This window comes from Poecile atricapillus, chromosome 3, assembly GCF_030490865.1.
Source record: "Poecile atricapillus isolate bPoeAtr1 chromosome 3, bPoeAtr1.hap1, whole genome shotgun sequence".
Lineage (NCBI taxonomy): Eukaryota > Metazoa > Chordata > Aves > Passeriformes > Paridae > Poecile > Poecile atricapillus.
In genome coordinates this window covers 15,883,071-15,896,960 of record NC_081251.1, presented here as the reverse complement: position 1 = coordinate 15,896,960, position 13,890 = coordinate 15,883,071, and the positions used below count along the sequence as shown (strand labels likewise).

The 13,890-nt window shown below is 36.3% G+C and overlaps 1 protein-coding gene across 3 annotated transcripts in view; it reads left to right on the top strand.

The window, feature by feature from the left end:
- The window catches only part of ASAP2 (ArfGAP with SH3 domain, ankyrin repeat and PH domain 2), an 85,459-nt gene that overhangs the window by 15,081 nt on the left and 56,488 nt on the right, over positions 1-13,890 (top strand). For all 3 annotated transcript variants that reach the window (XM_058836388.1, XM_058836387.1, XM_058836386.1), the window contains exons 2-3: positions 4,093-4,165; positions 8,019-8,164. In XM_058836388.1, coding sequence (XP_058692371.1) covers positions 4,093-4,165; positions 8,019-8,164 — 219 coding nt within the window. The remainder of the gene's footprint in view (positions 1-4,092; positions 4,166-8,018; positions 8,165-13,890) is intronic.

The following is a 13,890-nucleotide window of genomic DNA, read 5'->3' as shown; positions in this document are numbered from 1 at the left end:
CTCCCTCAGTTAAATATGCTAATAATAGAACTGTTTGTTTCTCCTCTCTCCACTGAAAAGAGCAAAAAATACATTCATCTTTTGTGCCAACCATCTAAATTGCACAGATCTATTTAGACAATATAGATTTGGGGACTGATGTTAATCTTTTTCTTTTCTGTTTTCTTTGGGGGGGGAAGCAGTGCAAATAAATGTTTGAAAATTGTATATCCTGGTGGGCTTAAATCTTTCTATGCAATGTGAAACAAACTTAAACAGAACTACTACTACTACTACTACTACTACTATTATTATTATTATTATTATTATTATTATTATTATTATTATTATTATTATTATTATTAAGTTTGAGACACAGAGTAGGATGTAGAATAACATTTCAGGATGTTTCAGTAATCAGACTGATTTCTTCCTGGTAAGATAGCTTTAGTTCAAATTAGTTGACATATTTTACTGTTTGAAGTAGAAACTTTTGAAGCAATGAAAATTGAAATTGGTCTTTGGTCTTTGGCAAGTGACACTTGACATTGTTCCCACATGTGGAAAAAAGCTTTGCTACTTATCACTGATAGCTTGAGTCCTCTGTCTTGTGTTCCTTTAAAACTCTACACTTGATTTTGATATGCTTGTTCCCTTCCCTAGTATACTTCTGACTAGTAATTTACCTTAAAAATGGTTTCATCATATTACCATCAGAAATTACACAAAATTAAATGAAAAGAAGACATAAATACTATATTTGGAAGAAAGATTACACAGACAAGGACACACTCAAGAAGATCACATTTGAGTTTCTGTTTCAGTTCATGTGCAAAACACCACTTCCGCAATAATGTGACTTCTTATGTACTGTAGAGAATTTGGTTGGGTTATTTTTTCCCTTAAGTCAAAGCTTTATTTACTGTTTTTAACAATAGAGAAGTTTGAGTGCTCATCAGTAGCTGAATGGGACTATGAAAATTATTTATGTGAGCTCAGACTCAGTTGTGCTGAAACAGGTGCTAAAATAAGCAGTCTTACAATAGAGTTTTTTGAGGCAAAACTAGAAACATTATATGAAAGGACAAAATGATCCCTTTCATTTCAACTAGAAACATTATATGAAAGGACAAAATTATTATTTCCATGTGAAATAAATGGTCATTTTTCTCCTTGTTCAGGAGTTTGCTGGGCATTTTAAATGAATAAAAGAAATGCTAGTATATGCAACATCTGAAGCCATTTTAAAATTCCCTGCTTCTAAAACTACTGAGAATGCACCAAGAAGCTGAATTAGGTTGCATTTTGGTGTGTGTGTGTGCACTGGTATAGTATGTGTATGTTTATGAAACACACACAAGCTTAGAAATGTGAACTGTAATGAAACTATAGCTGGATTTAAACTGATTTCCCAGTGCTAGGAATACTGGGACAAAGAAAAGGACAAAGAAATATGAAGAACAACACTAAAGACAAAGAGCTGACATGTTCAAGTTTTATCCTGAAATGACTCCTTTGAAACACTAGATGTGAATAAACACCGATATAATTTAATTAAACAAAGGCAAAGTCGTCCTCTCTAATTTTTGGTCTGTAAGCAAGACTGAAATACAGTATTAAAGATGCAAAGCTTTTCAGTATTTTGCCCATTAATTGTAGGCACATAGGCACTCTTAAATGTCGCACACTGTGAGAAGATTGCACCAATAAAGGGAGGAATACGCAAAACCTCCTACAAGAGCAAGTGTAGTTTTCTTACCACAGTTGGAAACATTGTAACTGCATTTCATAAATGTATCCAGATCCCTCTTCAAATGGCTAGATATTTGTTATTCTTTGTTTCCTGTTTAGGGAGCTTTCCAGAACTGATTTTTTCCCCCGATTTCCAGTTTGTTAAGGTTCAGGTATATCTTTGCAGTGTCACAGCTGAAAAGGCAGGAAGAGGATGAAGAGAGGACCCAAGAAAGCCTGACCTGTACAGTTCCAACACATTAAGGTTTTAGGTTTTGCTTGTTGTGTTGTCCTTGGTGCTGTCAGTGGGGTATTTTCCCCGTTGTCCTTTTTTTTGAATTTTTATGTGGACCAGCTGTCTGACAGGGTTGATGCTTGAGTTGTCACTGGTGTATTAGGAGCATTAGCTGCCATTTGTGTTGGACTCTGGTTATGCTGTGCCTTGTGGGGTTGTTCCTCTGCTGCCTGATGCTGGTGAAAGTGAAGGTTGGTTGAGAGATGTTTCAAACCGAAATGATGATTTTTGTTGTGGAAGAGGATTTGAGGTTTTTTCCTTACTGGGAGTTTGTGCTTTCTGACTGAGGCAGCCTTGGGCCAGAGGATTTCATGAATCCATAGATCTGTCAGGATCCCTGAGCACAGTAATATAAATTGATCCTATGCATTTATCTTTCCAACTTTTCTCTTCCCTAAGAATGATCTCCCCCAAACTGAGGTGCAGAGATTTAATATTTTCTCAGCTGCACACACAGGTCTAAGACTTAGCTGAGAATTGAATTTGTAGACTTTAAGTCTCTGGCTGTCAGCCTTCTCTTTGGACTGTTGCTCGTACTGCTTGGAGACATTCCTTTCACTTGGACTCCAAGAGGGTGGTTGCCCTTTGATGCAGTCATCAATAAAATGATTTCTCTGTAGTCAGCTGATTTGAGGGTGCTTTTCTGAGGTTATTTTTAGAAATCACCAAATATACAATGAGGGAATTCACTTCATGTGTTTCCATCCAAACAGGTGACTAATCTAACTTTAGAGATCACACTAGATATAGATTTGTTGTAGTAGATGTAATTCAAATTGCTGAAGAGGGTGAACAGATCTGGCATGGCTTTTATGGGTTTGCTTAGATTGTTTTATTTTCCCCTTCCTCTGTACTTCAGAATTCAAGCTGAAAAGGCCTCTGCACTTTCTGCTAATAAGTTTCAGATGTGAACTATAAAGATGCTGGAAGTAAAACCGCCAATGGATATAGCAGTACCATGATGCTGTAACCATTAATGTTAAGGCACTGTCTAAATTGGTGGAATTCTGTGGAATGATGTGAAGATTTTTTTCAGCTATTTGTGGTCCAAGTAGATTCAGTCCAATGCATTCTGATTCCCAGAATCAAGGGGCTTAATATTTCTTTTTGCATTCACTGTGTTAAAATAATTGGATAGATTACTAGGGGCTGACTTTTCTGCATTGTGTCTCTTACACAAATGATTAGTAATAAAATAATGGTAGGTCAGATGTGTAGTTGCTGCAATTCATTGAAATGTTTTGAATGAAAACTGGAATTAATTTGGTGAGTTTTCTTTGCTTTGTCATGTATCATGCTAAACAGCTCTTGGCATAATACAATTTGTAGTGTTCAGTATTATTCTTCAGTGGGGTCTAAAGATACCACCATCTCTGGAACATATCTTTTCTTCAAGTTTCACAACTTTTTGTAATTAATTTGTATAACCATAATTCTGCTTCTCTCTCCTCAAACAATTCTACATTTTTGAGTCTGTTCATATTTCAGTTCAGTAAGCAAAACAGTTGCCTGCTTTTACTTCTTTCTTTGAAATAAATTGATTATAAGTGCTTGAGCATTCTGGGCAAGATTTAAACTTGAATTTTATATAATGTTGGGGAAAGCTTAGCCTAGTGTTAAACTGTGTGAAAGATATTTGAGGGATATGCAATTTATTTTGCTCAGCACAGCAGTTAGAAAGTTCATATAGTTGAGAATGCAATTAACTAAATTATTCAGGAAAACTGAAATTAAATTCCATTTTCAATATTCTGGGTAAGAAAGTGATATTGCTCAGTTCTTCAGCAAACATATAATGGGTGAAAACTGTTTTAAGCTTCTTAATGATTTAGCATGGAAAGATGATACTGTGTAAATTGTTTCCTGCTAAGTTTACATGATGCTGGTCACTAGCCAAAGATGGAGGAGGTGTTTTTTTGGGTAAGGGGACAGAATAGGTTGTATGGATGGGGTGGAAACAAATGACAAGTAATTTATTAATTATGGAAATGAGTTAACTATGTAAATAGTTGTAACTACAGCAGGTTTCCAGGGCAGAAATTTGTCAAAGCACAAATTGCAGTATTACATTTTTCTCTTTTTTTTAGGCTCTGGATGTTGACCGAACTGTTCTCTATAAAATGAAGAAATCTGTCAAAGCCATAAACTTATCTGGTCTGGGTAAGTACATAATTCCTGTTAGTTTATATTGGTAAAATTGGAAGATTTAAGCAGATGTCATACTGAATCAGAAAGAGTTATATGGGTAACTCTGAGAAGAGAAATATGTGCATTTTAAATGACCATCTTGAACTAGCTGTTTGGTGATGAACTCAGTAAGGATAAGATGTTGTGGGGTAGCTAAACTTCTCTCTCTCCTCTTTCCACTGGGTGTGGGCTACCTGTTCCTTCTGCCATGTCTACTGCTTGGCAGATCCCTAGATGAGTTTATAAGCTTGTGAGATCAACTTAATTGGGATTAGATGAGCACCTGAAGTGGTAGGGCCGTGTGTATTATCAAGAGATGGGGTGGGTGTGGGGATGGGGGTGTGGGGGTGAAATTACTCTTTGGCAGCAGTAAGAAGCTACATTGGCCCTACTGCTTTGTGAAACCTCAGTCTCCCTGATGGCTTCCACTTATTCATGTTGAGAATTTCATGACAAGAGGGAGCTGATGAGCTGAAACTTTCTATTGTCTTGATGTAAAAAGTCAGATATTCTTCTTATGGTGCTGTATAAAATACAAAGAACTATTGCTGTATGCATTTTCAAATGTGTGCCAGTCTCTTAGAGTTGTGTATGTTTGTCTTCTTTGAAAAAAATAACTGAAGCTTTTTTGTGAGTAAGAAACAGCATTTGTTTTAGTGGATAAGAAATGTCATTTGGTTGGCTTTTGTTCTCATTGTGCAGTTCATAGCAATTAGGGTTTAACAAATCCTATATTAAATGCAAAATAGATAGGCCTGTCAACCTTGGAGAGCCACCAATATCTGACAGAACTTGTGGTCATGTTGGTGTTCAGACAAGGTTAGAACAAGAGCTGCTGTTGTGGTATAACTCATCTCTGCTAATTGAAAGGAAATTCTTTGTCAAATGTAATAAAGATGTTATCTTTGGATTGTGGAGGGTCCAGTTTAAGATTCATCAGGAGCTGTTTCATAGATTTGGCATCCTTTCTTATTTTTCTTACTTGGCTGGGTTTTTTTTTTGGCTGTTGAGTTTTTTAAAAAAAATTATTCTTAAGTGCTAGACTATGCCTTCTAATTAGAGTACTTGTTACATCAGTACCTTGCCCACATTTTAAATTTGTGCTGCCCACCCAATCTTGACAAGAAAGGTTTGGAGGCATTTATCTTCCACCAGTAGTAACATCACCAACCAAGCCACTTGTCAGACCCTGTGGTTTCTTTTGACAAAACAAACCCCATAGTCCTACACTCAGAAGAGCACAGTAACTGGATTTTTAGTATAGATTCCCTAAATAGTTAATATACATGTTTTATCTTTTTTAATGTGAGAATTTACAAACTGTTATTAAGGATTACATAGTGACTCCCAATTTGTACATAGCTTGGCTTCTTACTTAAAGAAAGCCTCTAAACCCTCAAAACTCGATCAAGTTTCTGTTTTTGATAGATTTCATACCTTTTGTTTGTAGAGAAACTTTAAAAAATTGTCAGGAAAACACTATAAGATAGGAAGGGTATTTTGGACGTTTCCATGGGAAAAGTAGATTTTTGTGTTCTTCAGAAGCACTTGGGGAGTACCAGCCCCGTTAATAGTACTGCTGTAATAAACTACCCCAGGCATTCTGGGGAATGTCTCAGAATCCAGAAGAACAGTCCTTAGGATGCTGGGGAATAGAAGACTCCCAGGGATGCCATGTAGAGAATGGGTGCTGTGCTTGTTTCCTAAAGTAAAAAGTCAGCATGGCTCAGCTACTGGCTGCACATTTAACCATAACACTTAATGGTAGCAGCCTTTTCACCTTGCTTTCATGCAGGGGCAGCTTTCTCTTTTTGCTGTAGGAATGGTGGCCTGACCTCTTCTCTCACCTGGGTTCATGTAAACTAAGCTGGATTCAGGAAGCAGCAAGAAGGCAGAAAGCAGTGTGGAAATAATTCACCTTACTGGGTAGATGTGAGATCTAAAGGAGCTGTGACCTGCCACATCCTCATTTTTGCTGTCTGTGCCAGTTTATTGAAAGCTTGTTCAGGTGTATATATGTCACACAATAGGATTAGTTTAACGTCCTTCATTCTACAGCAAAAATTTTGGTAAGTGCTCAGCCCTTGCTGTTGGTGCTGAGGAAAATAAGTAACTTTCAGTGCTAGTTCTCAGTTGTTAGATTTAATAGCTATCTGCAAGCTATCTCTCACAGGTTGCAAATTTAAGTGCTCAAGTTAAAGACTTGTAGAATTAATGCTGTTTGTGTAATTTCCATTCTTCTTGTACATTATGTCAGCCATTAATTACATGGTGTTATACCACTGCTGCACAGGGTTTTAGTTTCATATATTGGAAATTAGGGAAAATCTGTAGCTATTTGAGAAACAGAGTTCCTGAATGGCTGTCCAGATAGGACACATGAACAGACCGACTTGTTTTTAATCTGAAACATGGTAAGTTTATTGAGCTTTGTATATTTATTAAGTTTATGTATTATATATAAATGTATAATTGTATACTAATTCACTGAAATTTGGGAAAGGACATTGTATCAAAAATCCTTTGTATATTTGTGTTAATGTGTACAAATGTGCTTGAAATGAAACTGAATCATTGCTTGTTTGAACAGATTAATCCTCTCAAAATAATCTTCAGGATTTATGCTAGTTTCATATAATGACCAAAACAGTCTTTATCCTTATTAATGCATAATTTTTTTTTCTAGGGTATGGTGGTTTTTTTTGCCTTGACTTCCTTTGAAGCTTTAGAAATTGTCTACAGCTAGAATAAGAAATAGGCAATGTTAATTTTCTTAGGTGTCAACTTGGTGTATTTCGTCCACCATGCTCAAGCTTGACATGGCCACTTATCTTTGGTTCAGAAAAACTTTCTGTTTGTTTTGTTCCACAGGGCAAATTGATTTTTGACAAAGGGGCTTTTTATGCCTGTCTATATAGGCAAATAACCTGGTGACATAGGAGTAAATCACTTGGGCAAAGTAGTTAAGAGTGAAGCCTCTCAGATTTCCTTTATATCTGAATCAGGGGAATTTATTTTATGCTTAGATTTCCTCTCATGCCCTGGGCTGAATAACCCCTCAACATGTGCAACTCAAAGCTTTCTGAACACTGATGTTAGGTGCGTGCTGTATGAATTGTCCTGGTGTAGCCCAGGACCACTGGATTATTTCTAGGGCAGAGCTTCTGATTTTGTTGTCTCAGAAAGGAATCTGGCTGTGATGAATTAGAACTGCTTTCAGAACTGAACTGGCCGGTGGTAAATGCAGACTGCTAGGATTTGCCTCAGATTCCCACTGCTCCCCTGAATCAGAGAACTAACATAGATATGATTTTGTCCTCTTCTGTAATGTGGTTTATAGTCCTTTTCCCTAGGATGACCGAAGAGTATTTGATCTATTGCCTTCTGCTGTAGAGATCCAAGACTGCCAGCATGCTTTAGGCCCTCTCTTTGTTTTTCAGCACACAGTAAAACATAATAGCACACAGTTAAAACAAGAAAGTGTTAGTAAAAGACTCAAGAATCTGGAAGTTCATTATAGCAGTTGGGATTTTTGTGAGGTCTCTGCTACGGTGCAGAAATATTATGGGTTTTTCTAGAGAGTCAGATTTTTCTTTTGTCTTGGCGCATTGTCATTTGGAAGGGTACATACAAACTGGAATTAGTGATATATGTCATACTTCTGGCATATCAGTGTTAAAGTGTAAATAGTGACTGGTTTTTGTATCAAGTAAACATTTTTAGCAATAACTCTGGAAAGTTGTTTTTTTTAAAAGAAAACCCGCAATTGTTATTTCAATAACCTTTTATCTACTGATGATATCTTCATGTTTTGCTCTTTTTGAAGCTCACGTGGAAAATGAAGAACAGTATACACAAGCACTGGAGAAGTTTGGTGGCAACTGTGTTTGCAGGGATGACCCAGATTTGGGAACAGCGTTTTTAAAATTTTCTGTGTTTACAAAGGAATTAACTGCACTCTTCAAAAATTTGGTAAGAATTACTTAAAAAAAAAAAAGTTAAAATTTTAAAGCCAAAGGCTGTATTTTAGAGTTATAACAGCTCTTCATATTGAAGACAATTTGTGTTTTAACAACCACTGTTCTTAAAAAATTCTCAGCTTATGAAAATATCTTGCGTCCTAGGCTTTTCCCCTTGCAGAAGTCAAAACAACCCACACCAAAGAAACCAGAAAAGAAACCACCACAAAACAAAAATACAAACCCCCCTCCTCCAACACTTCTCACTCCTAAAATCTTCCCACAATTAAGTAGTTATGCATTATAAAACACACATCTCAATTTGCTTTAAAATTGTGAAACCAGCAAAACCCAACTTGATTTACTGTGTGATCACGATGTTTTACTTGACTTTTTCCCATTTTCCATTTGTATTTATAAAGGGATATTTTAGTGGCCCTAGAAAAGAATGCTTTTGCTTCTCAGGGAAGTGAGTCAGGGACACGAAATCAAGTAAAATGCTAAAACAACAGTAGACTCCATTGGGGACCAATCCTACAGCTGAAGCCAGTAAGTCTTAAAAGCCTCTTTGGTGAGCCAAATGGGATGGAGCCAAATGGAAGAACAGAATTTTTAATTGCAAATGGAGAATTTTCAGCCTCAATTTCACATTAATCAGAGGATGTAAAAAGGGCAGACTGATTACATCCCATGAGCTAGAGCTTTCCCATGTCTTTAATACCACATTTACTTGAATTCACAGAACCTTTATACCAGGGGCTAGGAAGGGGAAATGACCCAGATTCCCAGGAGCATTTAAGAGTTTGTGTCCGCTGAAATCAATGGCATGGAGACACATCAAATGCTTTTGTGAGTCTAGACCAAATGTCTGTAGTTTGCAGCCAGCTGGTCATAATCACTTCTTGGGGGAATGTTTCCAGCTGATGGGATTTAGGGCAGTTTCATTCACTCTGATGCTGTCCTCTCTTTTTACCCAATCATGATATTGATGAAAACAGCCACAAATGTATTTATCAACAGTGAAATGTATTTTGTATTGATTATATGGATTTGAACTTCTCTGGATGTACAAATACTATCTGAGATTATGTATCAGAACAGGCATCCTGTTTCATTGTGAGTCAGTTATCCTGAGTCTCTCATACAGAGGCAGACAGTTCCTAGGGAAAGGAAGATGGAGTGGGTCTTCTAATTGATACCTTCTGTTGACTAAAACCCCCTCTCTATCGTATATTAATTGCAGTATGATGAATTCATTAGGCAAATGGATCTGGGAAATGTGATGTTTAGGTGGTTTTAAGAGGCCATCTGCTAGACACTACACCCCCTCCCCAGAAAAATCTTTTAATGTATTACATTTCAGGAATACTTCTGAAAGCTAGAAGGTGTTGCTTTTTTACCAAAAATCGTAGCTATTTCTTCTCTTAAAACCAGAAACTATCTTTGCAAAATGTTTCTGACAAGAATAACTTTTCTTTGACACTTTGGAAAGGAAAAACACCAAAATAATATCTATGGGAAGCTGGAATGCCTGTTTTTGTTACATTTTGTTATCTATCTAAGTGTTTTGTATGTCTTCTTCAAGGAATGTTTGTAGTTCTTTTTGCTGTGAATTGGTGGGTTTTTTTAGTAGCAGCTATTTCCTTTTGCTTCATTTTGTGTGTATAAGAAGAGGATATATCATAAGAGAGTAGCTAAGTCTGTAGTTTTTCTCAGTTTGTGGTTCTAATTTTCTCTATTTTTGAAGGGAAGAGTAATTTTGCATAGGCGTGAATAAATTAATTTTTTTTTTAGTATTGCAATAGCATAGGCACCTTCTCTCTTTAATACTGTCTGGTGAAGAGCAAATCTCTCTAAGTTCCGCTCCTTCCTAATGTGTCTCGTATTGTTGAGGTTTGAAGCTTTTTGTTTTTTCCTGACTAGCAAAGGAAACCTAATCATGCTTGAATTTACTGTCTCAATAGGAAAATAGTTTCCTCCAGAAAGAAATACATATGAAAAAAAGGTGTGAACTTCATTATTGCTTACAAATGCCATATTTATGAAAAAGAAATCTAGAATTATGAAAAATTGTAGCTTTATATAGCTTTGCCTATTAAAAATCCCATTAGAATAAATTTTTTGTAACTGGTAATTCTGAAAATCGGTTCATAAATTCAATGTTTCAGGTCTAGTTTTCTAAAAGGTTAAAAGGATATTGACCAGTATAAAAAGTTCTGTACAGTAACTGGAAATAATTTGGGGTGTAATTTGTTAAAGTCATAGCCATATGTGCATTCTCACAATGAGGTGGCATATTCAACTCTGAATGCTTCCAACATGTTGACATTAAAAACATGCCTCTCCTCTGGTGTTTCCTTGTAGCACTCCACATGTCTGGGTTGTAAGTATTTTCATCAAAAATGTAGCCAAGGCCATGCAACATTCTGCTGTTGAAAAGACATTCAGAAAGGTACTCTTTAAATAGATCTATCTCTGGAGTTTCACAGGGTGCTGAATTTCCACAGAAGATTTAAACTGAAGTGGATGGGGAATGTGCAAGGAAGTGAGAGGACATGTTCAGACTGGAACAGATTTCAAAGCTATTAACACTGGCAAAGCTTTAGGGCTACTGTCAAGTTTTGCTTTGTCATATATTTTACTTTTTTTTCTAGAAGCTGATGTGTTTTGTCAGCTCTTGGCCTGGATGGCATTTAGAGCTGTAGTTCTGAAGTGCTTCTGCACAACGATTTTCCTTAAACTTTTCCTTCGTAAGGTAGAGGAGAGCCATTATAAAGTTGTTCTGCTTTAACTGGAGTTTCAGGTGCTTGTTTTCCCTAATAATTTTAAAAGTTTCCCAAAAGACTCTGAAGTTTTTATCACCTTATCAAGGCATCAATGTTTTAAAGTATTTCAATAACAACTGAAGTGTTTTTGTTTTTAATCCTGAATCTGTATACTATTCAAGTTAAAGTTTACATCTTGAGGTTTTTATAAGTTTGCGAAGCTGCTTTTATGTGTGCACTTTCAAATAGTGCATAAAATAAAAAAAAAAAAAAAAAGCCAAACTTTGTAGTTTTTCTTCACTTTTGAAGTGATTCTTAATTGCATCTTCAAGAAATGAATTGATATTTACTGTGTATGAGATCCTTGTAACCACTCAATTTAGCCATTCTATCCCAGTTTGCCTTATTTGGATCACTTTCTGATATATACTGTGCAATTATTTTATCTTGCCAAAGCTCTGGTATCAACTTAAAATTTTTCTTCACCTTCTGTTTTTTAAGAAGATTGAACAATCAATTTGTCTTTTTGGTAGTGAAAGATATGAAAGTGCTAGAGGCCACTTTCAGAGGTAACATGCTACAGTTTGTGGCAAGCACAATATTGCTTGCTTATGGCAGCCTTGTTATTAATTCCTAATAGAATTGGACCAGAATCGGAATTGGACCTAATAGAATTGGACTCTAGAATCCTCCTAGAGTAGGAGAAGCACCCAGGTAGGTTAGGTCAGTATGGCACTTGCTTGTAGTATTAATTACTGTGTCTTCTTAAGTATAGTGCCAAGGGATAAAGGTATGAGCGTTAATATGAAAAATGTTAGGACAAGGAAAGGCTCATTGCTGTATGTTTGCAAGTTAAATATTTTCTCTTTTAAATCCTATTAAATTGCTACACTGAGAAGAAATAAACTCTAGTTGGGCATCTTTGTCAAGATGAACCCTTGAAAAGGATTTGATCTGTGAAGATGAAGTAGCTACTTAACAAATACCATTTTCTCTATTTGTTGTTGTTTTACCTACGCTTGTCCTTTTTTTTTTCATTTATATAAATTTAAAGCTAATGAAATAGGCTGGACTGAGAGGAGTAGACCTGATATTTCCACTCTGTGGAAAGCTGTGAGTAAGAGATTCTATTTTCTATTAATAATCCTTGGATTTTTAGTAAGGAAGAATGGAAGAACAGCAATGATATTTTTCTGATCATAAGTTCTTGCTTTACTTGCTTTTTTTAAATGTAAGAAGAAAGAAGATTTGCTTAACTGTAAAAGATAATAACAAAACTGAAGGAATTATTTTTCTGTATTATATAATGAACTTGAAAAATTTATGCCCAGAATTTTCTTTGTTTAGACCAAGGTTTTTAAAAAAAATGTTTGATGCCTGAACCTTCACAAACATATTTTCGTCTAGAAGGACTCTCTTAAGTCCATGAAAAAGCTCCACAGGTATACATATTTGAGTTTGGAGTATTGTATATGAAGCTTAATGATTTAAGTTGTGAACTTTCTGATTTTCACCAGTACACTTGATGAAAATTGGCTAACAGTGAGAGTTAAAAAATAAGAGTACTATTTGATCTATGCTTGTAGAGATATAAACCAAGATGTAATAATTCCTCCTTAGCAGCTCCACCTGGAATCTAATCTTTATTTTTTTGCCAGAGGGTATTGATCCAACTTGAGGAAATTAAGAGGACAGTAATAAAACATGATTAGGGCTTCAATAGGTAGGTTTATGAAGAAAGTTTAGAAGAATTTTAAATGTATGGTTTGCTTCACAGATAACTCTGATTGTGGAGGAGGAAAATAATAAATTGCATATAAATGGGATCTCACTCTGAAAATATTAGGTGAAGTGTCCCAGTGAAAGTGACAGAAGCCTAACACTTAGGTCTTTCAACCTTGGTTAGAAAATGTGCACTCTGGAATTCTCCACTGGCAACAAAGAAGGGCTAGAATGACTGCAAGTCTCTTCCTTCCTTTGCTTTTACAACTCTTCATTTTATGCTTTTCAGATTTCCCGTGAAATGCTTCCTAATCGAGCATTCCCAGTTTGTAGTTTGTGTATTGGTGCTATAACAGGGCTGATTCTAAGTAGTCCATGGTGGCAACACTTGGTATCTTGTGTAAAGGCATTTTTCTAGGCAGCTGTGCCAGCAGCTCCATGTGGACACTTACTAGTGCTCAGCTCCTGTTCTGCTTTCCTGTGACATAATGGGAGATGAGGGATGTCCCAGCTCAGTCACACCTGTGCTGCAGGGGCAAGGGGGTGAGGACAGAGGATGGGCAGCATTGTGTCCTTGTGTGTGAGGGGAAGGCACAGTGCAAAGATGGAAGTTTGTGCTGCCAGTCTTTGTTACATGTTTTTCTGAAGTCTTGTTGGTAGATGCTAAACCTTAAAGTTCAGAAAAACAATGCCTCATCTGTAGTGAATGTTCTGATTTCCACTTTCTCCCTGTCATGTTGATTGGCCTTGTCCTACTAATGCTACTAGGAAAATTATTGGAAACTATTAAATCCAATAGGACTTGTCATAAAAAAGAGAAAATAACTTAAACAATGTTTTATCAGTGGGCTGTACTGCCATCACCTGCACATGTCCAAGTTCATTGATGGTTGAGATGCCCACAGCCAAGTACAGAGACTGCATTTAGTAATGGCAATAGGAGACATACCATACTGCTCAACTGTCTGAATTTTAGTTTAAACTGAAAAAAGTTTTAAGTTCTGCATGTTAAGAAAAGTTTTTAACCTCTGAAGTATACTGAAAAGGCTTTCTTTCCTTTTTGCTTGGATTTAGCAAACAAAACCTACAGAAGTACTGCAGGCACCGGTATCCAAAGCTCTTTTGGAGAAGAGCTGTACTTTAAAGTAATCAGGAGGGCTGGCAAACAGCAAATTTAAGTGTTTAGCCATAGGCCCTTAAACCCCTTGAACATCTTTCCCCTTTACAAATGCTGGCTTGCCTCTTGTCGGTA